Here is a 24,755-nt window from a genome sequence, read left to right on the forward strand (position 1 = left end):
AAGCGCTTAGACAATCAAAACAATACTCAAAAAAGTACATACTTTAAAGATCAAGATAATACTGAGAACAACACAGGAGTTCAAGAAATTCAAGGAAAAGCCTGAACAAATAGAAACGTCTTAAGATGTTTCTTAAAGGAGTCAGTAGATCCATCAAGCATAGAGAGAGGAAGATCGTTCCAAAGCTTAGGAGCAACAGCCTGAAAAGATTTCTCTCCTGTCTCATATATATTCCTGATAATGATAAGTATGGCTTATAATTTATGTTATTTTTATTATTAATTATTAATTATTAAATGTTATGTATAAACATTACATTTTGTTTGTGTTTATACTTTCAATACATTGAAGTAAACGATGAAACATATGCTTATATCAAAAGATTTAATGAATATATTGTTTTAGAGTGATTTATTTTGGACAGGTTTCAAGCCCAAAGCAGTAAAACTGAATTTATACATGTGTGTTTCCCGTTTCTAATTTTCCGCCAAATATAAATCTTAACACATTTTTAAACATCCTTTAAACAAAATAAATGTGTTTTTTGCATTTGAAATAATGCTATAATGTATATAAATAAGCTTTATTTTTAAACCTGAAATATTTTCATGCATCCATCAAAATGATTTCCTGGAAGTAATAACACAATGTTTGTTGTGTGGTTGCGAACACAAGTGTGCGTCTCCCTGCAGGCGATGACGCTCCGCTGTGTGATTTACAATCCGACATAAAGTCGTCGAGCTAATTAGCACGAAGCTGCTAAATGCTATCCGAGGGCGTCTCAGGACATGAGTCGCCGACGATGTTGCCATGACCCCCGCGAGTCAAACTGGTAAACAGAGTGTCAGGTTTCTCACGTGCACACAAGATGACACGTTATGAAAAAAAACAAAAAAAAACTATTCTCCCCCCGGAGACACTCGACACTCCTGCCTCACAATATGAAGGTCGGGTTTCGATCCGTCATCGATCACTGGATCTGAAAACATTTGATACGTGTTTGTGTTTTCCTAGAGAGTCTCAACAGTTATTATCTCCACGTTTATGATTTTGATGGGATAATAAATGGACGAAGGTCACGCAATAAAAAAAAAAAACATTTCCCAGCTGGAGATCAATAAAAAAATATATATGAAATTTAAAAGCAATATAAGTTCATTTTAGGAAATTAAAGTTTTATTTATATACATTTAGATCAAATATATATATATTTATAACAAGAACTACCATCCTACTTGTGACACCAAATATTTACATTTATTACACGACTACCATCCTACTTGTGACACCAAATATATATATTTATAGAAAGAACTACCATCCTACTTGTGACACCAAATATATATAACAAGAACTACCATCCTACTTGTTACACAAAATATATACATTTATAGCACAAACTACCATCCTACTTGGCACGCCAAATATATATATTTATAGAAAGAACTACCATCCTACTTGTCACGCCAAATATATACATTTATAACACAAACTACCATCCTACTTGTGACACCAAATATATATATTTATAACAACTACCATCCTACTTGTGACACCAAATATATACATTTATAACACAAACTACCATCCTACTTGTGACACCAAATATATACATTTATAACACAAACTACCATCCTACTTGTGATGCCAAATATATATATTTATAACACAAACTACCATCCTACTTGTCACGCCAAATATATATATTTATAACACAAACTACCATCCTACTTGTCACGCCAAATATATATATGTATAACATGAACTACCATCCTACTTGTGACATCAAATATATACATTTATAACAAACTACCATCCTACTTGTGATACCAAATATTTACATCTATTACACCGACTTCTATCCTACTTGTGACACCAAATGTTGCGTTCCCGCCCAACAATCCTAGTGATACTAGCGTTCTCCGACACACTTCGTCAGGAACATTCAAAGTTCAAGTCCATCTCGTCGTGTCCTCGGGCGAGCGTCCTCGTCCATCGGGCATCGCGGCTCGGAGGTCAAGGTTCAAGCGGGATACGAGTCACGGCTCTCGATCAGGACACAAGCTTTATTTAACTCCACACACCTGAGGCGGCCCTAGAAGAAAGAGACTCTCCCTGGTGGCAGGAATGGCTCAGCAAGCGTCTCCCTCTGCAATTACAGGCGTACGAGCAGGAGCTGTAATTGTCAGGCTCCTGAGGGGGGGTGTAGCTGTTAGCAAGCATCCCCGCGGGCTGTTATTTGAAGGTTGGGAAAAATAGACACCTGGTGGATCGGAGCTGCTTCCACTTGGCAAGAGGCTCCGGGGAATCAAGATGTAAAACATTACCGACAGATTTAGATCAATTACAGGAAGATAACGATTCAAGTCGTTCTAAAGAGTTTTACGGATAATAATCTTGATCAACGGAGTCGCTACGACTGTAGTCGTGATAACGATCATCCTTCCAATATTCCCAAAACACATCCGAGTAGGATTCGAAGTAGGCAACCATCTTTTCATTATAACAGGGGTGTTCAGAACGGCTAGCGCGGACGGACGGCTAGCGCGGTCGGACGGCTAGCGCGGTCGGACGGCTAGCGCGGTCGGACGGCTAGCGCGGTCGGACGGCTAGCGCGGTCGGACGGCTAGCGCGGTCGGACGGCTAGCGCGGTCGGACGGCTAGCGCGGTCGGACGGCTAGCGCGGTCGGACGGCTAGCGCGGTCGGACGGCTAGCGCGGTCGGACGGCTAGCGCGGTCGGACGGCTAGCGCGGACGGACGGCTAGCGCGGACGGACGGCTAGCGCGGACGGACGGCTAGCGCGGACGGACGGCTAGCGCGGACGGACGGCTAGCGCGGACGGACGGCTAGCGCGGACGGACGGCTAGCGCGGACGGACGGATAGCAGAAAGAGTCGATGCTAATTCCTGAACACAATGTTCTCAATGTTGTGTTTAAGTAAAAATATATTTGCATTTATTTTGAACTTTTTGAATCAGAAAACGAACTGCTATGATGTCAACACTCATACATACATTTGGCCCCTGTTTGCATACACTTCAACAAATCTAGGCCCCTTAGAAAAAGATTGAAACCAATTCGGACCAGGAGGCCATTGTGGCCCTTTAGAAGATATCATGTGGCCCCTGTAAGTTTCATTTTAAATCAACTAGACACTATAAAACACTTAACATGTTGTTGCCATTTCATAAATACTAAGATAGTTATCTCTGTGAAGAAGTTCTTGTGTCGAACAAGAAAAAAGAAAAAATCCTTTACATGTTGAACTTGTGGATAAGTTTACAAATGTGACCCTCCTCGAAAAAAAGGTTAAGACACCACCGTATTAATGTGTAGAGGTGGGCGGAGCCTATCCTATCTTCTCAAGGTGACCCTGGGCAAATCACATGTCAATCAACAAGATGGACGACGAGCGTGTGAAGGGTCTGAATCAACAGAGGAGGAAGTGGGGAAAAAAAAGGATAATTTCTTCAGTTTTCTTCCGACTATCGTGCGTCCGAACAGCCATGAAAAGAAAAGAGCAACTTAATAATCTTAAACAAACCCGGCTCCAGATCTCTGTAAGACAATTGTGTCTCCCTCTAATGCCACATTGTACCAGCTCCTAATCCTAATCCGATTGGAAGGGCAAGCATTAATCCGAGACAGACAATCCAGGTTGACATGCAAGTGCTGACAGAGCCGATCTAAATCCTGCAGCGAGACGTTCCTTAAGTGCTCCTGCTGCGACCAGGTGACTTTTTTTTATTTTATTTTATTTTCATATTCCAAGATGGAGTCCGTGAATGTTGGGGGGGGATCGAGGAAGTATGGCGGGCCACGCCTCGGGCTTGTCGGGTCAGATATTAGCGCCGACGGTGTTTGTGTGCACTTGTCAAAGCGAGATGAATTATTGATGTTCGCCAGAGAGACGTCATGTGGAATAACAACTTCTTCATGTGGCGCTGAAATGACGAGGATTCATTTCTTAAAGTGGGTGAAAAGTTTCAAACCGTCTGAGAGGAAACTTTACAATTTGATTTATGGACGAATCAGCAGCAAGTTGAGACTCATTTCTACGAAATAACTTGTATTTTCATGGACTTTTATTTCATTTAGATGACTTTATAATATATGTATTATATACAATTATAGAATTCATGTCATAGTATTTTTCAATTAGACACAAAAAAACGTGCCCCAAAAATGTAGAATAAATGAATTCAGTATTATTTTTCAAACTTTTGAGCCCTCTCTTTAAAGATCAAGGTACGGGCTTAATAATAATAATAAAAACAAGTAGAAAAATGACCTTAAATGCAAAATAAACTAGATTACTTTGAAAAAAAAGTTATAATAACAGTAATAGCAGGAACACTAATATTAATAAAATTACCTTTGAATACTAAAAAAAAACTTTAATAAAACTTAAAATCAATAGAATAAAGCAAAATATATATAGATTAAAATATTAATAACATAAAAATGTGACGGTAAAAAAAACAATGCATACTTTAAATGAAAAAATATTTAAAAATATTTACTTTTTATGAACCATTATTGAGTTACGACTTATAATTAATATTATAAATGCAATGAGATGAACACATTATTTATATGAAACATAATTTATATTTAAAGGTAAATATGAGATAAATCTATGTATAACTAGATAAAAATAAGATGAAAGTTGTGTCCTCAGGAGAATACTGGATCTCCAACAACAGCAGAATAAATATAAATATTCTAAAAGTATTTGATTTCAAACGTAACCAGGAATAGAGAGAATTAGTAAAAGTTCATTTGTCTGATGAATAAAATGATATTTTGCTGAGCTCATGCACCTCCAGGCTCCGTCCTTGTGCAACTTCTTCTCATCAGATTTCAGAGCCTGTGAAGAGAAAACAACACATGATGCTGCAAAAGCTCGGACTTGCATCAGCGGCGCCGCTGTAACCAGAGATTCCCTCGGGAGGACGAGGGACCCGCGGAGACCGACAGCCAATCTACAGCCCTCGGATCCTAATGCTCGTTCTGTGGTCCCTCGTCTGCGTTTGTCGGAGTCGCCCGCCTGCCCGGTACCACTTTCTGGACCCCCGCCATTAGGTCCTCTGATGATCCCAGTGGTCCGACTTCACCTCATCAGGGCTCACATCAACAGAACCATTTCAAAATAACATTAAGACGCTTGTTTGGGCTGGAAATTTGATTTTAATAAGCAATTTAAAAAAGTTAATAAGTCACACTTGTGACTAGAGGCATTTATTTTTACTGTTGGTACGATAGGTTTGACTATTCAGTGTCAACGATACGATATCTGACGATACTGTAGTAACAAGGTTATACATGTAGTATTGTCGAGTACTTGACTCTGGTGTTGCAGAATTTACAGACCACATGACTCTTGACGAAGTCGTAACTGCTTTCATTTTTGAAAAACAAAATATGTCCAAACATCAGCTTTAAAAGCTGTTGGCGTCAACTGTATCCTCTCGTCCTCAGTCATTGCTGGAATTCATTCTTCTGAAGGATGTAATGAATACTGCCATCTAGCGGCCGGAAGTTCAATTGCAACACAAAAACAAACAAATGCTGTGAAAATGTGCATCTTAAATGTAAAAAAAAATTAAAAAAAATAAAAATCTGAAAAAGAAACGACTAAAAATGTCGGACTTTCAGCTCCAGTTTAAGGGAGTTCCTTTTTTCTCACTTTTACAGAAACTTTGTCATAGACACATCACTATCGTCTTGCATCCAAAACTGAAGGAAAATGTTAGTCCAAAAAGTTGGTCTTTGTTGTTGCTAGTCCTTCATTATAATGAGCAGCAAAAGATTCACTGTTAAAAAGGTTGCTAGAAAAATTATAAATAAAAATAAATCGAATTATTTGAAAACACCTTATTAAACTGTAAACCATAAAGAAAAATGGTATTAAAAAATAAAATGTGATTTGGAAGCCAAAGAAATGATTCAATAATATATGTTTTTAAAACAATACAGTGCTGTTGAATAACATTAAAATATCGTGTAAAAAATGAAATTGTGATTTTATTGCTATTTCTAACACCCCTTCTCTTGACCCCCCAAAATCGCCGGCCAGACTTATCCTGCTTTCACCCTAATGAAGTGTGCAGAGCCCCCTACTCCATATACACCGACATCACCTTCATAATCCAAGATTTGTTCTTAAAGAAGAGGAGGGCTGGGGGGGTTCAGAGGGACCCTTCGGTGGGATTACAGCTCGGATCTTCTGCTTCAGACTGTCTGTCCAGAAAAGGCAGAGCAGGGGGAGCTTTGCTTTTAAACCACAGATAATCTGAAGTGCAAGATGAAGACGAGCGTCTGGAAAAAAAACAACCTCCAGTGGCATCTTTGAGTAGGTGTTTCTAAGATAAGGGTATTTTTAAAACCAGACTTCCACTGCTGCGCTCTCAAGTCACAATTGATGGAATAAATAACTCAGTTTTACCAAATAAAAGTCAATCCAAGGACTTGTTGACTTGGAAAAAAAACAATTAAGCATCTCGTTCTTGCCCCGGAGCACCAGAGGAAGCACTTTGAGATAATTTCCCGGCGTCCAGGAATTTAATCTGGTTTTCCAATTAATTGCTTCGTTAAACTCTCGCTCCTGGGATTGACGCGGAAAGAAGAATGAATCCGTGAATTTCCCAGGACGACTTCTGCCGCGTTTATCTCTCATCTTTATAAACACGCAGCTTATCTGCCATTTTTTTTCCTGCTCTTTTTGAAGGACATTTCAGATTCTCGTTTAAAAAAAAAAAAAATACTACTTTACGCCAATTTGAGATAATTCATGAGATGTTTACGGTGTTGCCGGCAGATATTAATTTTTAATAATGTGTTCATCTCTAATATCTTCCTCCGGGACTTGCTCATGGACGCCGGAGCCGAGTCACGGTGAATGAAATTACTGTTACATGCATTAAAACGATATTAAATCACTGTTAATTGGAGTAATATGGTTCACCGTCGACTGGTGGGGGATTAAAAAAAAAAAGAAGGTGTTTTCTTTCATCTATTTAGAGATTAACCGCAGTGGCTGCTGAAGGAATATATTCTTGGTGGTTCTCTTTTCCAGTACATTTTTACTGCCTGTACCATTGAAAGTATCAGTGGGAAATAGTCTTGTATTAAACTTAGACAATATTAATTACCTGTAGAAATCAACACTTTATAAGCTAAAGATGAATAATCTGGTTTATTATGCTAATAATAGAAAAAGTAACTTTTGAAAAAACTTACAAATTTAAAGTAGTACTAGAGTAGTAAATAAAATACTACACGTTACCATGCGAGCTAACCAAGCTATTGCCAAAGTGCGAAAGTTTACCATTTAATATTTCAACTGCCATGGTCGCTTTTTCCAGCGCCCCAAAATCATATTCCAACTCGATTCTTCTCCACTAATTTTGCGGCGCGTGATTGGCCGAGTTAAATGAACGTGACGTCACTGAAGGGCTTTTCAAAAAGCGACCCCAAGAAAGACGGACACGACGACACAAACCAACGTATATCCATGAAAATATAGTTTATCAATGTGAAGATTTCTACAAATACACAAAATGAACATTGTTGATGATTATTTTCTAAATAATAAAAAAAGGTTAATTATAATAAACATTTTAAATAACAGCCAAAACTCAGAGGCAGAGGGGCCAAAATATGTCCCGCCGAGGCATTTTAATGTGGCCCACAAGAGCTTTAAATACAATTGTTATGCTCAAAATGTAATATGAATGTAAAGTACAACCTTTGTTTGGATATTAAAGACTTGAGCTATGACTTGTGAAATACTGTATCCTTTAAATGAACGAAATACTGATGGAGGGAACGGTGTTTTGATAAAAGAGATAAAAGTGAACGCATGTTGTGTTTTAGGTAAAAAGGAAAATGCTCGAGGCTAAGACTAGTCAATAAAAAAATTCAGACTTTTATTTCCAGTTCAATGGCGTTCTTGTTATAGACTGTTCAGTAAAGTGTTTGACTTTTGGCCCCAAAAATGTCAAAGAAAAAAAAAACCTTGTTGTAGGATCGTGTTTTTCAGTTGCTTTTGAGGATTTATTTTTTCGTATAAACATTAATATTGTCTTTTTACAAGAACAACGAAGTAAACTTTGTAGTTTTTCATTATAATGAGCAGCAAACACTTCACTTGATCATACATTTGCTTGTGAACTCGTGCACCATTTCTTCTTTACTCTTTCATTACAGCGCCACTTAGAGGTCAATGTGAACAACCAAAACAAAAACAAAAAACAGGAGGTAAAAAGATCTTTAACAGTAGATGTGGACCAGGTGCAAACATAGGGGGCTCTAGCTAAAACGGGACTCAAACCTGTGACCTCCCTGTCGTGAGAAAACATGACACTCACCGCTACACAACGGTGCTTAACAAGGTGTGACAACTGTCGGGGGTGATATCTGGCAACGGTTGCTCGAGTGACACCACGACAGCATGAAACAAAAGAACGGCATCAAAAAAACGTCGTGATATCAGTCTTGTGTGGAATTTTGAGCAAGAAGCCAAGAGATCTTGCAAAGTGACTTAATATGGTACATTTGAAATATTTATAATAAAGTACTTTCTAGGTAGAGCTTTAGAATTGACAGATAGTGAAACAGGTTAAAAAAAGAAAGGGTCTTCAAAACTCTTTTCAAATAAAGGTTGCTCATCCTTTTGGACAACACGCCGTCATCTTTTTTAGCATCCTTATCTTTTTCCTCCCTTTATCTCAGCACCGATACCAGTATCTTCCAGAAGAACACACACAGACTAGCTAACTTCAGCCGGCTATTTGCAGGAACCGTTCTTGGATTACTAAGAATAGAAAAAGGAAAGGATAAACTTGAAAATGGATGCAAAAACACAAAGTTGCTAATCAAGTTGCTATCATCTTAAAAATATCTTTTTTTTTCTTCACATCTTCAAATTCAAACTCTTTAGTGTATATTATCGATGACTTGCCTGTAAAACCGCTCACAACAATCTCATAACGCACTGCAACAGTTTAAGAAATTAAATAAATTAACTTTACAAGAGGGTTAGCATAGTCGCCTCACGGCAAGAAAGAAGGTTGCTGGTTCGCTTCCGGGCCAAGCCAACTAGTGTTTCCTTTCTGTGTAGTTTGTATGTTCTCCCTGTGTTGCATGGGTTTACTCCGGGCACTCCGGTTTCCTCCCATAGTCCAAAAACAAACAGAGGTTGATTGAGAACTTGGGGAAATTGTCCATAGGTATGAGTGTGTGTGTGAATGGTTGTCTGTCTTTGTGTGTCCAGGGTGTCGCCCAATGAAACTGGGACCCCCATAAAAGGATAAAGCGGTAGAAAATGAATGAATTAACTTTATCTTAGAAAAATAGTTTAAGAAAAAACACCTGGGTTAACATATGTTGACTTTACCGCTTGGATTTTACTCTTGCAAAAGAACAATACTCAGCAGAACAGTCGTAGCTGCGAAAATACCGACATTGTGTCGTTTCTTATGTTTATTTTCAAGAAGCCGACAATAAAAATCAGCAAAAACAGACATTCTCTCCTTCCTGTAGGTGTTCAGGAGCTGCAAGAGGATCTTACGATACGGTTCCGCCCTCTGGGAACAGTAAAAGAAAGTTGTTTTCTTTAGGATAGAAGTGAAGCATCAGATCCCTTTTCATTGATTCCTTTTTGAAACACGCTGTCAAAAAAATTCTTACAAGACTAAGAGAAATAAAAATTGGTTCTATGGTTTGTCCTCCGGGTACTTGGAGCTTCAACGTTTCTCCAAAGCTTCCATTACTGATGTTTGTATCTTTCAATCTCTCAAGTATTTATCAAAACAGCGAATCCTCCCCAAATTCTAAGAATCTTCCCCCGATTCCGTCCCATTCTTCTTCCAAGCCGAAGCTCCGCCACATCTAAAAAAACGCGCCGCAATTATCCGGTAATTCACTCCAAACCTCAATCTCCACTGCTGGGCTCTTTGATGACTTTCATTCTGCACATCGAGAGACAACGAGACGGGTTTCTTTGGGGATTCTGTGGTTGGAGACGGCAGCTGGTGGGAGTTATGTGGAAGGAACGATGACTGAGCTTTGTCTGATCTACTCGCAGAGTTCCTTCCAGTTGCGTCGCCATTAGCCCGACATGTCGGCCGCTGGCTCATCACCCAGAGAAACCGGTATGACGATGCTTCTGGAAGCTTCTCCATGGATCCTAAATCAACTCCACACTTGAATCACGTTGTTTTTTAAAAGTCCAAAGACGTGCTTTTTCACCCGAAATCCCAGACCTTTAGGGCGAGAGGGTTTTTGAAATTACGCGATCGAAGTCGGACCTCACCGCAAGATGCTAACGGTAAGTAGGTCGTCCTTCTCCACGCTGGCCTGAACTGACCCCGGGGTAGCACCACTAGATCATCTCTTTCCCATGTCATCTTCTATTAAGCTTCCCAGTCAACATCAGCGAGAGTGAAGAGGAAAAAAGGTGAATTTCACAACTGATCAAACTTGATTTTGCTTAAAAAAAATACACACCGCCGCCTGCCCTCGCCGAGGACGTTCTTCTCACCTGTCAGAGAGTGTGGAAGGAGCTCATGAGATGGATACTGGCGCCTTCTCGGCCAGGTGGGAAGTGGATGTGGATCTACACAAAATTATTTCTCAAAAATGCTTGTGAAGAAGGAAAACAGTAGTCAGTACCACCTAAGCGGACACCGAGACGATTGCAAGACCAGGAATGTCGAGACCGAGAAAAGACAAAGTCTTTCTCCTGATCAAGAACAAAAGGTCGGGACCAAGTCCAGACCAAGACTATTCCTGACACCAAGATGAAGAAAATGGATGCACGATATACCTACAGTAACTTGAACTTTTGGGGCATTCCTACATTTGTTTTAAAGGAACTTCAAGAACATTTATGAGGCCCAATACTGGGTGAGATGGAGATAACCCAAGACTAACACAGGACCATGAAGACCAAGACCGAAGGCCACCACCAGATGCCATTCAGTCCAAGACAAAGCTATCAAGACAAGACGACAGATCTTTCAGACCGAGACAAGATCAAGAATAAAGATTGCAAGACTTCCGACACCAAGACCATCGAGACCAAGAAAAACCCATAGACCAAGAATAATTGCAACTATAAAAAGACCAACTCAAGAGAAGAAAACACCACAGGTGGTTCTGACCAAGTCATGACCATAGACCGTTTAGACCAATACAGGACTATAGAACCAAGACCAAGACCATAGACCGTTCAGAGTAAGACCAAACATTTCTGGGACCCAGACAAGACAGCAGAGACCAAGACAGGACTATAGAACCAAGATCATGGATCAAGACCATACATTTCTGGGACAAAGACAAGACAGCAGAGACCAAAACAGACCATAGACCAAAAATGATTGCAACATTAAGAAGACCAAAACAAGACCATCATAAACAAGACCAAGGCCACAAATGGTTTGTGTTGCATCATAGACGCACAAATTGAAACATGAACGCACAGACGTGGAAACTCGTTTCAGGAAGGGAAGGAGAAGGAAGGTTGTAGAGAAGCCCGAGGTGACACGAAACCAACTGTCTCAAGTCCGGACTCCTCCACCTGACTATACAACACAACTCTCACCACGGAACCAGAACCTCTCCTCGCATGGACAGTCGACACACACAAAGAACGACCTGAAATAAAAATCAAAAGAGAGACTTGAATGAACTGATAGAAATCGTCACTTATGATGACGCATTAAAAACTCAATTTAAGAAAACAAAACAATCAAGATTGAACTTTGAACTTCACTTTTAAAATGAGTTTCATTCCTCCCGACTCGCATCAACCCCCTGCCGCTGCAACACACACTTTCACACACACACAAACACACACTCGTGTCATCACAGATCAAGTCAACCGGGACATTATCGCTGCTCGCTTCATTTTTTTTTTTTAACTCCCTTAAACAGCGTCGCATTACTGTCTGGCCTCTCGCTGAAGCAACCGCACCACCCAGTGACCCGCCGCTCGCTGACGAGACTCGCTGGGTATCAGAGGAGACAGAGCGGCTAATTCAATTATCTCGACTATCATGAAGGAGAAGGATGCGAAGTCAACTTCTTACGCCAAATCTAAAACTACACCACGTTTAAGGTTTCATAACATCATTTTAGCCGCTTTGCATTATGGGAGATCATTCAATGGTTGATGTGAAGGTGAAGTAATGTGATACAGGTTAATAAAATGTTCATTTCTTTTCTAATTAACTCACCAACATTCTGATTTAATGTCACTTAAATCTAAAAGGGGAAGGAAGCAGAGGTTCAATTGGAGTCTTTCCAAAGTGGCTCAAAAAAGCTTAAAAACATGTTAAATATATTTGAAAAAATAAACCTAATGTAAAGAGACTAGTAGGAAAAAAAATAGTCCAGGATGGTAATAAAAAGCAGGATGACAACACAATATCAGATTTATTAAATAAAATGTGCTTTTATTATAAATTATTTCCCCGGAAATATACTGTACATTTAGATGTATTTATTGTTCATTTTATTTTATTTAAAAAAAAATACAATTTCACAAAATCAATTTAATTTAAGCAGACATTTGGAATAAGTTAGTCTGAAAAACATGTTAATGTTACAAACTAATTCACTTGTTTCCATATTCTACTACAATGTTAAGATAAAATGTATATAATAGATAATTTAAACATAAGCGTTGGTAAATGAAATATAATATATTAAAGAAAATTACCTTAGAAAGAAACTCGAGCAGGCATTTCTTTTTTAATTTAAATTGTAATTGCAAACAAAAGAGAACATTTCCCACCTCATGAGGGCCACAAAAGTACAGGAGAAAGGGCCACATAACTTCCTTAAAGTTAACAGTCAACCTTTAAGCACGTCATCCAAAATTCACAGCACTTTCCATTATTAAAAGTTCAGAAAGTTTGCCTTCATAAAGCCTCTCTCCGGCGGAATAATGGGTAAAGTAAAGTCCAATATCTGACCTACATTGTACGAGTTTGCTCTCAAGTAATTAATCTTTCAAAAAGCTTCTTAGGACAAGAACCAGCTTTTTTTTTTCGCTCTTAATCTAAATTGAAGACAGTGTAATAGATATTAACCCGCGTCCCTCGAGCTTCGGTTATTACAACACCTGACACTAATCCATGCAGGCGCGACTTGACGACGGAGCACGAGCTGAAAGTTTGACTCACGGCGACATTTATGGTGAAGGATTCAGCGTCATTCAGCGTTTCTAAAGTACATTTTCGTCTTTGTCTGTCATGTCTTTTTGATTCTAACTGCCAAAGCTCAATGTATGGGCACTGAAATAATTTCTTAGCGCTGTACAATAGTTTAAGGTAAGGTAGAACTTTATTGATCCCTCAGGTCTCCTTCAGGATTTTTTTAAAATTGTTAATCACAGTTTATTAATCTCACAGATAAATTTATAAATTAATAAATAGTGACTGTCTGATAAAGCTTCATGAAGCAGTGTCGTTATGTTCAGAGCCCACTAGATGGCGGGCTCTGCACTATTTTCCTCCGTTTTAAACAAATAAAACGTCACATAATTGTTTTTACTGATGGCGCCACCTACTTACCTCTAAACAGCATGACACTGTTTCATGAAGCTTCATCACTAAATCACTATAATTTAATAAATAAAATGTGACAAATAAAAGGTGCCCTTTAAAAAAATAAAAAAAGCTTAAATTTGATTGTTTTTTGTACAATGTAACACTACAAGTTCCATTTATTTTTGGCGTTTTGTCAAGTTAAACGACAATGACATGCCGTTTTTTCTCATAATTATCCATTTGTCTGCCTTCAATTATTAAGACCATTTATTCATTTGTTGTCGGGTTGTTTTTTTTTTAAAATGGGAATCCATTCAGGAAAGAACCAAAGTGTTTGGAGGATAAGAGTAAGAAATAAAAAAGCTATACCAATATAATGATGTATGAAAAAATACACATGGCAGTCAAAACATGCGAGTACAATGTAAAAACCTAACCCACCATGCTTAAAAAAAAAAAAATTAAAAAAAAAAACAACCTTTTTAATATCAATAATTTTCTGCCAGGAAAATCCCAATTTAACAATGAAATAAATGTTTTAACCAATTCTATTCAAGTGACCGATGCGTCAGTAAAATGCTTATTTTTTTAGAAGACGAATCGTTTTTCATCTTAAGAATCTTGAAGCTCATCTAGACTGTTTTTTCACCACTTACTAGTTGAGTTCCATACTACACTGCAACGGTTTAAAATCAGTTATAAAAAGGATTTAAACTTGGACGGACCATTTTTTTTAAAATTTTTAATCCCCTGCTTTTGCATCATTCCAAGTCCAATCCTTGAACTTCCAGCCCTCTCTAGCTGATCATTAACGCAGTGGGTCAACAGAACCCGGCCCCGGGATCAGCAGCGTAACAGGCGAGCAGCTGTCGAGCCTCTCCGGCGCGCCGACAACGTGACGGGCCGCCGAGATCAGACGTGGACCCGGGTCGTAAGATGAGAGTCACTGTCAATATTTGCGTTACGCAGACGTTCGGGAAGAACTTGTTAACCCCCGTCTGAACCCAGGAATCCAGGGCTCGCCGGGGCGTCCAGATCTCCTTGGCTTCGGATCCTGATGTTTGGAACATTGTCAGGGTTGAGGGATAACTCGGGGCTAGTGACAGAACTTTGTAACAAAGCGTTTTTTCTTTGCACTTCTTATCCGCTCACATCTGTGGAATAACTTTTTCTAGGCGACAGAAAAGACGAATGTGTCTCGATAATTTATTATAAGAACCGAAAACACATCAACACCTAACTTTTCTCGCTACGAAAACTGTTATCCTTTGCTGTAATAGACATATTACACACGAAGCTAAATCAATTAGCGGCAAATAAAATATTAATCACAGGATGCAACAAAGGGATATTGATTTCAGGAAGAGGAAAAAACCTCCTGAAGGGATCCTGTTATATAGTTTAAGACTTCCCCCGTGGAAACTTTTTTTCCGCTAAGCAACAATCCCGCTCGCCTTCTCCTGAACTCTGTGTTTGCCAAAGGTGTAATCCCACCTTCCCAGCATCCTCGGCGGCCATCAGGACTCTCATCATCAGTCATTAGAGCGAGGGACGTCCCCGCGCCGGGGAAGTCAAACAAAGGCACTCCAAACACCTCGGTGTCCGACCACGGGGTCTGGAGCCGTCGACTCGGGTCAGCGGGGTTGAAACGGCCGCCGGTACTTTGGTTTGACCTTTGATAGGCCGCGACCGCGATCATTCACTTGATCTGGCAGCAGATACGAGACCCATTCAGGCCCTTTCAAGTCGGTCCGTGACTTCGGATAATCCCCCCCCCAAAATGAATGGAATCACAGCCGAGACGGAGATACAAGTGGCTCCCTCTACCTGCTAGCAACAATTGGTTTAAAAACAGCTAGCTTGCAAGATACCAACAATAAATCAGTTAAATGCATTTCCTCTTAAGATAGATGGATAGATACTTTATTCATCTCCTTAGAGAAATTCACGAAGCAGAAATTCTTAAGCAGAAGAATGGTAACCAATTCCTGTAGGTGTACTCCGAGTCCGAGGCTACCATTTTCTAACAATCTTTATCTTTTGTAAACTTTTAATTAAAGTTGATCTAGCTAATGCTAACATTGCTAAAGTAATTGAAAAGGCTAAAGTTTTCTTACAATATTTATCTTTTGTAAACTTTTAAATAAAGTGTTTCTAGCTAATGCTAACATTGCTAAAGTAATTGAAAAGGCTACTATTTTTTTTACAATCTTTATCTTTTGTAAACTTTATAATCAAGTTTATCTAGCTAATGCTAAAGTAATTGAAAAGGCGACCATTTTCTTACAATCTTTATCTTTTGTAAACTTTTAAATAAAGTTTATCTAGCTAATGCCAACATTGCTAATGTAATTGAAAACACTACCATTTTCTTACAACCTTTATCTTTTGTACACTTTTAAATAAGGTTTATTTAGCTAATGCTAACATTGATAAATAATTGATATGGCAACCATTTTCTTAAAACCTTTATCTTTCGTGAATTTTCAATAAAGTTTATCTAGCTAATGCTAACATTGCTATAGTAATTGAAAAGGCGACAATTTTCTTACAATCTTTATCTTTTGAATTGTATATTTATGATGAAATTGATGAAATTAAATGAGTTCGTACCGAAGAGAGAACTTGAGGAACAAAAAAGAATCTAAAAGGTTTATGTTAGGATAGTGTACGCCATCTACCTCATCGTGTAATTTTTAGACCAATATACAAGAATTTTCCCGACATCAACAAAATACACATACAATTCAAAATCTCCAAATAAGATGTACATATATAGACCACCCATATAATATATTAATTTATATATAAAATAGTGTCCATGTTTTAACCGGAGATATTCTCACGCGACATTATTTTTTAAAATTTAATTAAATGCATGAGTTTCTGCACAACGTTAACACAGCAAGATAGAAGAAAAAATAAATAAAGTTTGCTGCTTTTATTTCCCCGTTCACGCTTTTGTTGTATTCTTTGGATTGAGGATGTTCTTTATGCTGCTGTCTCAGGCGTCTCATTATTCATTCCCTGATGCCATTTCCATGGTGAGGTTGTGTCGCACTATTTTTGCTGACTTTTGCTCTAGCGCCTCCTGGAGGCTGTTGACGGATATCAATCTAAATGTTAGCTACATCGCTGTATTAGCCGCAGCATTCAAAGCATCTGAATAGCGAAGTAATGGCTTTTAGTTCGGCCCCAGAATGTAATTTCATAGGGCCGCGAATGGCCCCTGCTTTAAATAGACACAAGTAATGTTGTCGGAAAAATCAATCAGGTGAAAGAATATTATCGAGAAGAGTCTCCTTTTCCGAAAGTACTTCACGTCGATCAAAGTTTAAGCAAAAGTTGCCAAACAAAGCAGCTGAACAAATACTGCATGTCCTAGAAAATAAAAGCATGCATCTAACGCCTTCAAAAAAAAAGTGAGAGAGCGACAAAAATAAATTGCACCTTATTATCACATTTTTGCCTTCATAGCTCCAAACAGATGTTTGTTGATACTTAGTGTTACCTGTAGGAATACATTGATGTATATACAGTTTATAATTTGTACATCTGAGCTTAAAAGTCCATATTTGGTAAGAATATAGACAAGTGTTTTATATTTGGAAAAGTTCCATCATATTTAAAACATCTCCTTTTCAATTCAATCACTGTAGCCACATATGCCCGATTACACATTCGCACTGTCAGCACCTGTATCCGAAAAGGTGCTGAATAAAAGAAACCTTTTTGTATAATTCTTCCACTAGCATTGTTAGCTTTAGATTGCCTTCAGCGTTCGATTAGGAAGTTTCCCCCAAGTCTGTTTACAGCTGTGAATAATTTATTCCCCCACTAAGTGGCGCTCTAATCAATCTGTTTTAACTAAATTATTAACAACCTACAGTTGATCTTGAGCTATCTAAAGTTATCACTGCTAAAAATAGGCATGTTTGCATATGCATTATCTTAGTTTGAATTCAGGGCTTTCCGCAATAGCACCTTAGCCTAGCTTGATAGCTAATTAGCGCTCCTAGGTGCCATAGTTAGCCGTTGCTATAAGGAATAACAGACGTGGAAAGTCATGACTTACCAAGAGGATGGGATATGTTTTGGCTAGCAACAAGTCACAGCTAATATTAACTAACCAAAGATGGATTTTGTGTGTGCCGTTGGAAGCAGGAAGCGGAACTTTAAGATGCCTGTGCACGACTCCAGACACTAGCAGCGGGGACCGAACCGCATGGGGTCGTGGGTCAAAGGTGCCCTCCAGGTTTCCACATCTGCAACTTTACCCGGATCCTGTCCGGAGCTGCCGTCAAAGCGGGCAGCCAGCCACACTCTAATGTGTATTAGCAAGACAATGAGGGCGGAGAGGGGCCGGCCCAAGATGGCCTTTGATTTCCCCTCAGATTTATAGCCGTGATGAAATCAGCTCTGAATGAAGTGGCCTTGCACCATTTTCTCTATCGTTTAGCAAACATCAGACGGCTCCGGGGTCTGTTCTGGGAGTCAGACGCTCGGGGCATAAAGGCAGCAAATCTTTTTTTTTTCTTTAAGAGCAGAGGCACTTTAACCCTCTCTGAAGTCCTCACGAGTCCCATTGAGGGGGACCCGTCATCATCTGGCCCGGGGTCTATTGTATACCACCGCTTCACAAGCATTAACAGCGGAACGACGGCCACTGATCCCGAAGCGTTCCTGGGATACCGACGCCTAAACATCCTTGTTTCGGAGCTAAACGTTACAGTGAAATATTCCCGGGCGGAGACAACAGGGTTGATGTATGTGTAACGCCACCAAAGTAAGCACCCAGTCGAGCGGTGATGAAGGTGCCTTCCCGTTCCGTCCTCGCTCCCCCGCTCCTGCAGTAAATCCTGAGTGCCCCCCAGTGACCCGTGCGGCGATAAATAACCCTTAAGGTTAACCACATTTGAAATGAAGCTATGAGGCCGATAGACTCTTTTTTTTTTTTTGACAGAAACAATATGTTATATTCACATCCTGGGAATTTCACCCTTTTTTTTTTTAACCACTTCCTCTTTGTGCGACAGACGATGCAGGAACCAACAAAAGCATCTTCCATCTGTGAGAAGATCACAGAGGATATGAGTGCATGCACAGATGGTGTCGGCCTATAAGATGTTGCTGTATAGTGTCTGGTGAGGCTAAAAAATGCCAGGCGTTGATCCCGCTGGTGTGATCTTGTACTTCCAAGTGTAAACTTTTAATTTGAAGTGTAGCACGTATATATATATATATATATATATATATATACATATATATATACATATATATATACATATATATATATAAGCTCATCCTCAATCCTTACTCATATGCTTTTGACTGCTAGCATGCTACTATGAGTGTTTTTTTTTCGAAAAACATAAATACCAATTATGCATTTGACCAAAATATCTGGAATATCACGCCTTACATTCAGCAGATACATTGTGTTGAAAACGGTTATGCTATTTATGAATTTAAAAAAAGACCAATTATTCATTCATAGTTATGATTCAACATTTTTACAATCTTTGTGGTACAGGAAGCGTTAGGATCTGTTTAGTATTGAGGCGTAAATGAGAGGAAAATGGTTTGATAAAAAGTAAGAAACACTTATAATACGTCAAAAAAGTTTTTCATCTTGTTGAACTTAATAAGTGCGCGGTTGTCACCATCTAGTGGACAATAGAGGAATTGCATTTTAAAACGCAAGCAGGATCAGAAACTTTTATTGCCAGTCCTGTAAACACAACACGTTTTTTTTGTTGTTTTTTTTTGCGGTGACGGAACAGAACATTAAAACTTAATAAGAAAACACACAAAATTATCAATAGTAGAAGAGAACGATTTTTTTCAATGCTCAACTGACAATGATGTTTCACCGATAAATGAGCAATATACGTTTTATCCGTTGTGTTTTGTGACCTTTTTCGTAATTATTTTAGTTTTTGAAAGTCACTGAAACAGTTTTATGATCGTTTTGTCCAAAATTTGGATGATGAATGTTTTTTGTCATTACAAAAGAAAACGCCCCAAAAAACAAAAATAAATAAATTAAAACATTCATTTAAACTCTATTCGTTACAATAATAAATGTGTATTAAACATGTGTTTGTTTGTGTTGTTGCATAGAAGGAGATAAAAGTAAAAGCAACAGATAAAACAAAAGTATTTCCATTAAAAAAATCGAGCAGAAAACGGGAATGATCAAAATACAGACCTTGAACTTCGTCAGGTGCGACGATGGCCTCATTGTTCCCTTTTTCCACACTTTTGAACAGGATCTTTATTCTCTTACACGTTTTGTAAGTTTACACAAAAAAAAAACGGAAAAAAAAAACGCACACACCTGTTGCTCATCACATGCAGCTCCTCTGCTTCACCTGGAGCCAAGCACTCGCGCGCCACCCCGTGTACAAATAACGAAATCGCAGGTATGTAACATATCTACGCAGGATTTAATTTAAAAAAGTCAAGTTTTTTCGAATGCAAAGTTTTATTTGTGTTGAACTGGACAAGCTGTGTGATGATAACTAACAGAAAAGAATTTGGTTCGTCGTTTGATTTTTATTTAACGCCATCGTTTGTAAACAGCACCTCCCAGTGGTAGATTTATGCTACTACAGGAAACGCCCACAAACGTAGAAGAGAAAATATATATTATAGATACATATATATGTTTTTTAAACGTGCAAAAATGTCGCGCTGTCGATTTTCAAAGGTTTATTTAGAAGAATACTGACAACAAATGACAATATGTGTTTGTACAAAGCAACTTTATCACAGCACATAACACAGATACACAACATAGGCTAATATTTCAAGAGGAGTAGAAGAACAAAAAAAAGCACCGTTTTCAAAACTACAATACAATTTTTTTTTTTTTTTGCTTTAATTTGGAATATCAAGTACAGACCTTCATTGTTCTCAAGCTATTTGTTTTGTTTTCCATGAGGAAAAAGGACGCAAAGTTAAGGCACATAGTTCAAAGCTTTTGACAGTAAAAAAAAAAAGAAGAGACGCAAACAGCTTTATACTCTGATGAAGTTACATTTTTTCTTTGGCACAGCTGCATGATGGGTGAGAGACACAAACTCTATCACATACATTGGCATGACAATGTTAACATGACAACTCTATGTACAAAATGAAGGTAAAAATGTTATAAATATGTCTAGAAACCACAGACGCTATGTACAAACTGTACTGGAGCAAGGCGGGAATATTTCAAACACAGGATGGAAGAGCTGGAAGACAGTTGCAGGTTCTAAACTGGATGATCTTTGACTTTTTTTTTATGACAAAATGCTAAATTAAATCGAATTCTAAGGAAACTTGAAGAGTGAAAATGCATCGTGGAATGATAAGAAATTGTTTGAGTGTCAGTCCGTGGTCTGTGGGCAGTAGGCACAGTGCGGTGTTTCGATTTAAGGGTCTCCTAACTACCCCTCGGGCTTCCCCCTTTTTTTTTTTCCGTGGTGTTCCCCCTCATTCCTTCTTCCTCAGGACGATATAAATCAGCCCGCTGATGAGACAGAGCGGGAACGCCACCCAGGCCAGCACGTAGGCGTAGCCGAAACTGGCGCCGGACACGTTGTCCGGGCTCATCACGGTGTAGATGATGGCGGCGCACATCACGAACAGACCTGGAGAAGATCAGGGGAAGACGGCGTGAAGAAAACAGAAGGATTTTTTTCTTTTTTGGGATCTCTGGGTGCGACTATACTCACTCGCCAAGATCTGGAAGATGGCGGTGAAGAAGAAGCGGCCACCCTTGACCAGCTTGAAGAGCTGGAACACGAAGGCGATCAGGGCGAAGAAGCAGAAGAGCACGGACAAGATCATGAGGGCTTGCACTGCCTGGATCCAGTCTGGAAGGAGACATATTTACACGTCAATTTTAAAAAAGACCCTGAACTCACCACCATAATAGTAGTTTAACACAAACCTTCATTACTAGCCGACTTGCAGTGGTAACCTCCATTTGTGATTGCACAAGAGTACCAAAGATCCGTGCTTGTGTCAGCAGACACGGTCCAAGTCTGAAGAAACAAAAAAAACATTTATAGCTCACGTATGACCACAAACTAAAACTAGAAAAGGGGAAAGTTTTTCACTTACACTGGCTGCTGTCGAAATAATGAGGAGGAGGAGGATGATTAAGTGCATGATGAGCACTCCGAGCAAGACGAGCAGCATTTTCAAGTATTTCTAAGGAGAAGGAAAAAAAAAGTTGGAGAAATGAGCGTTTACAACCTGTAATACCGGTCTCGACCGCTAGAGGTCAGCGCGCCACCACTTCTGATTTAAAAAACCGCAATGTTTACCTCAATGTGAAAGTATCAACTTACACCCGAATGTTAAAAAGACAGAAGTAAGCGACTGACTTCCCTGAGGAACGTCGGACGAACTACCGAGACGATTCTATTTTAGAATTCAACACACAAACACGTAATAATGGGATCATGCTTTAGGAAATAAAATAACATGTTTAAATTAAATAAATAAAGGCGGGAGATTACTCCAGGAAAGGCGGGACGACAGTGAAAACATACGTTTTTAAAGTCTACGCATCTGCCTTCACCGTTATGTCGCCATGTGTCCGCAACATCCGCCACTGTTTGTTTCTTAACTGATTTAATCGACGCGGTCCGTGAACGCAACACCAAACGCAGTAGCAACTACAGGAAAAAAAAAAGTTTCGAAATAATCCAGAAGCGATATAAATCCAGTGAGGAAATCCTTCTCTTAAAGGAGAAAAAATAGAAAAGTTGACCAAGGATAACTAAAAAAAAAAAAAGTGAACTTCCAAAGTTTTAGTCCAACTTACAAAGCGTCAAAGTTGTTCCCGTGGAAATGAAGTGCTGAGGTGGACACTTGCGGATTTATCAGCGAGGTTCTGCGCCTCTCGACTCTTTTTCTCTCTGGCTACTATTCCAGATGTGGCTCCCACACCCCACTCCCACTTTTTTTTTCTTCTTCTTCTCCCCGCCTGAGAAACACCGCCCTGCGGGCCACACGTCACCGTGGGCTCCTCTTCCCCCTCCGTCATCGTCTGGATTTGACTAAACTCAGAGAAATCTCGGGGATTTCTGATTGTTATTTTTACTTAGGTCGTTTATTGCGCAAAGACCTTTGGTTTCCAGAGAGAGAGAGAATATTGTTTTTTTAAGTTTCATTTATGGTCCACTTGAACTGTTGTGTTTATTAGTTACTTGCTTTTAATCTTTGAATCTTTCACCAGACAACATTCTTTGCCTTCCAGTGACGTCACACGAGTGTTAACACTTCAGTTTATCATAATAAAACTGTTGGAGTCATTGATGTTAAGTGTCATTAATGACGTAAAAAGAAGTGGTTCTTACGCAAACATATATTTAAAAAGGAATATTTTAACATTTATAACATATCTTGCGCCACAGAATTAGTACTCAGAGAGTGCAGACCTCCCCTAAGCTTTTTTAACTTCTTTATTGCTTATTTATTTATTCTCAGAATTTATTTTATCAACACTAATGTATCAAATCTCTAAAAAAAAATAAGATCATTAATAGTAGTGAGTTCAATGGAACAGCAGGAAGCAGTAGTTTTTATTGACACGCCTATACAACACATATTAATAAATATTTTTTAAGTGGTTTAGTGAACAGAAAAGTAAACGATACACTGGTAAAGGTATGAAAAAATAGCAGTTGAAGGTTAAAAATATGTTCAAAAAATATCACAAAATAAAAAACTTTGAAAGTTTTGTTCTAGACGATTCAAATTGGAATCAGAAACAACTTTATTCACCAAGTATATATGACACAAATCTACAGAAAAACTCTTTAAAAAATGGAGAGGGTTCTAATTGATGCTTCATAAAAACAAACAAAAAAATGAAAGCAACAGTTTATAATTAGAAAAATATTTATATTTTCAGATAAGACAAATTAAATGAATAAACAAAACACTATATTATGTTCAAATTACTCTACAAAATTCTGTTAAATAAAAACAGAAATAAAACCTTGGAACATGACCATGATAGGGGAAATCAAGTCACAAATTCAAAACCTTTTTTTGTTTTGTTTTTTAAAGCCTTTTAAAAGCCTCATTAATAACCTGGCACCAATTTTCCCTTGACATGTCTGACAAGACCTTAATCGTTTCCATGACAGTTAGCATCTGCCTTTTATACTTCATTGCACTGTGTTTGATATTATTATTGTTATTATTTCTCTTGTATATTTTCTACATATTGTTTATCCCTATTCTCATTTTATTACCAATCCCGCAGTCGTCCAAAAACCACATAAAATTCCATGTATGTACTGGCGAATAAAGCTGCTCTTGAATCTTGAATCTTGAAAAAGCGTAGAAATTTTAAAAGAAAAAAACCTACAAATTGACTTTCAACACCAGAGTGTTGAATGATAACAAAGTAGCATCGTGAAAGCTACCTCACTGAGCCAATCAGAGGTCAGGATACTGACCAGCGTTTCCTGCTATCATCGTAGCTTTTGAATGAAATACCGCAGCAGAATGTACACATGCTGGCGCAAAAAATGTGCCTGGATATGGTGAAGGAAACCACCTGGTTGACCTCTTTCAGGACCCGGTTGGAGCTCCTGTCCATATTTCCTTCACGGTATGTTTTATGACTCTGTAGCAGGGACGGTCGAGTGGAGGCGCCCACACCTGTCTAGGACAGTCAGTGACTCGCTCCAGATGTCTCCAAAAAACTCTGGCCAGTCTCCACCGACACCTCCGGGACGGACAGACATTCAACCGTCCACTCCTCATCATGAGAACAAGACCTGCCCTTTTTGGAGGCCCCCCGCTTTGGAATGCCCAGAATGCGTGCGAGTGTGAAGCCGGCCTCCTGTTTACTCCGGAGAAGGGAGAGTTTGTCTCCAGCTCCGAAAAAAGGGAGTGAAACCTGCCTGCGATGTTACGGTCGCGCTCTTAATGACGGAGCGAGCTTGCATGTGCACACCGGAGGCTTCCCGACAAAGATGGCTGTGTTCCCGCTAACCCCTCATTACGCCGGCCGACGATTCCTTCGCCGAGAGTAAACGGACGATGAGAGTTCGGAGTCTCGTGCCCCACTCCGCTCTCCCCACACTTGGCTCTCCAGTGGGATTCCTGTGGTCTGTTAGTAAACACAGAAGGGGAGGACTCGTGGAGCGAAGGCCGGGCTCACTGTGGGAGTCAGGGCTGTG

At 39.1% G+C, this 24,755-nt stretch overlaps 2 protein-coding genes across 2 annotated transcripts in view; one reads left to right on the top strand and one right to left on the bottom strand.

Moving 5' to 3' along the window:
- hs3st3b1a (heparan sulfate (glucosamine) 3-O-sulfotransferase 3B1a) overlaps positions 1-18,158 on the top strand; it is a 37,464-nt gene extending 19,306 nt beyond the window's left edge. Inside the window, exon 3 of the transcript XR_015713425.1 lies at positions 18,103-18,158. The gene's annotated coding sequence lies outside the window, so the exon portion shown is untranslated. The remainder of the gene's footprint in view (positions 1-18,102) is intronic.
- Positions 18,159-20,259: 2,101 nt separating this feature from the next.
- Positions 20,260-22,543, bottom strand: LOC148065098 (peripheral myelin protein 22-like). Its single transcript, XM_087809970.1, has 5 exons — positions 22,382-22,543; positions 21,673-21,762; positions 21,500-21,593; positions 21,282-21,422; positions 20,260-21,197 (listed from the first exon to the last, which is right to left on the bottom strand). The coding sequence occupies exons 2-5, from the start codon at positions 21,748-21,750 to the stop codon at positions 21,040-21,042; spliced, it is 471 nt and encodes a 156-aa protein (XP_087666096.1). The 5' UTR covers positions 21,751-21,762; positions 22,382-22,543; the 3' UTR covers positions 20,260-21,039.
- Positions 22,544-24,755: the final 2,212 nt, after the last annotated feature.

This window comes from Callionymus lyra, chromosome 15 (assembly GCF_982586985.1).
Source record: "Callionymus lyra chromosome 15, fCalLyr1.hap1.1, whole genome shotgun sequence".
Classification (NCBI taxonomy): domain Eukaryota; kingdom Metazoa; phylum Chordata; class Actinopteri; order Syngnathiformes; family Callionymidae; genus Callionymus; species Callionymus lyra.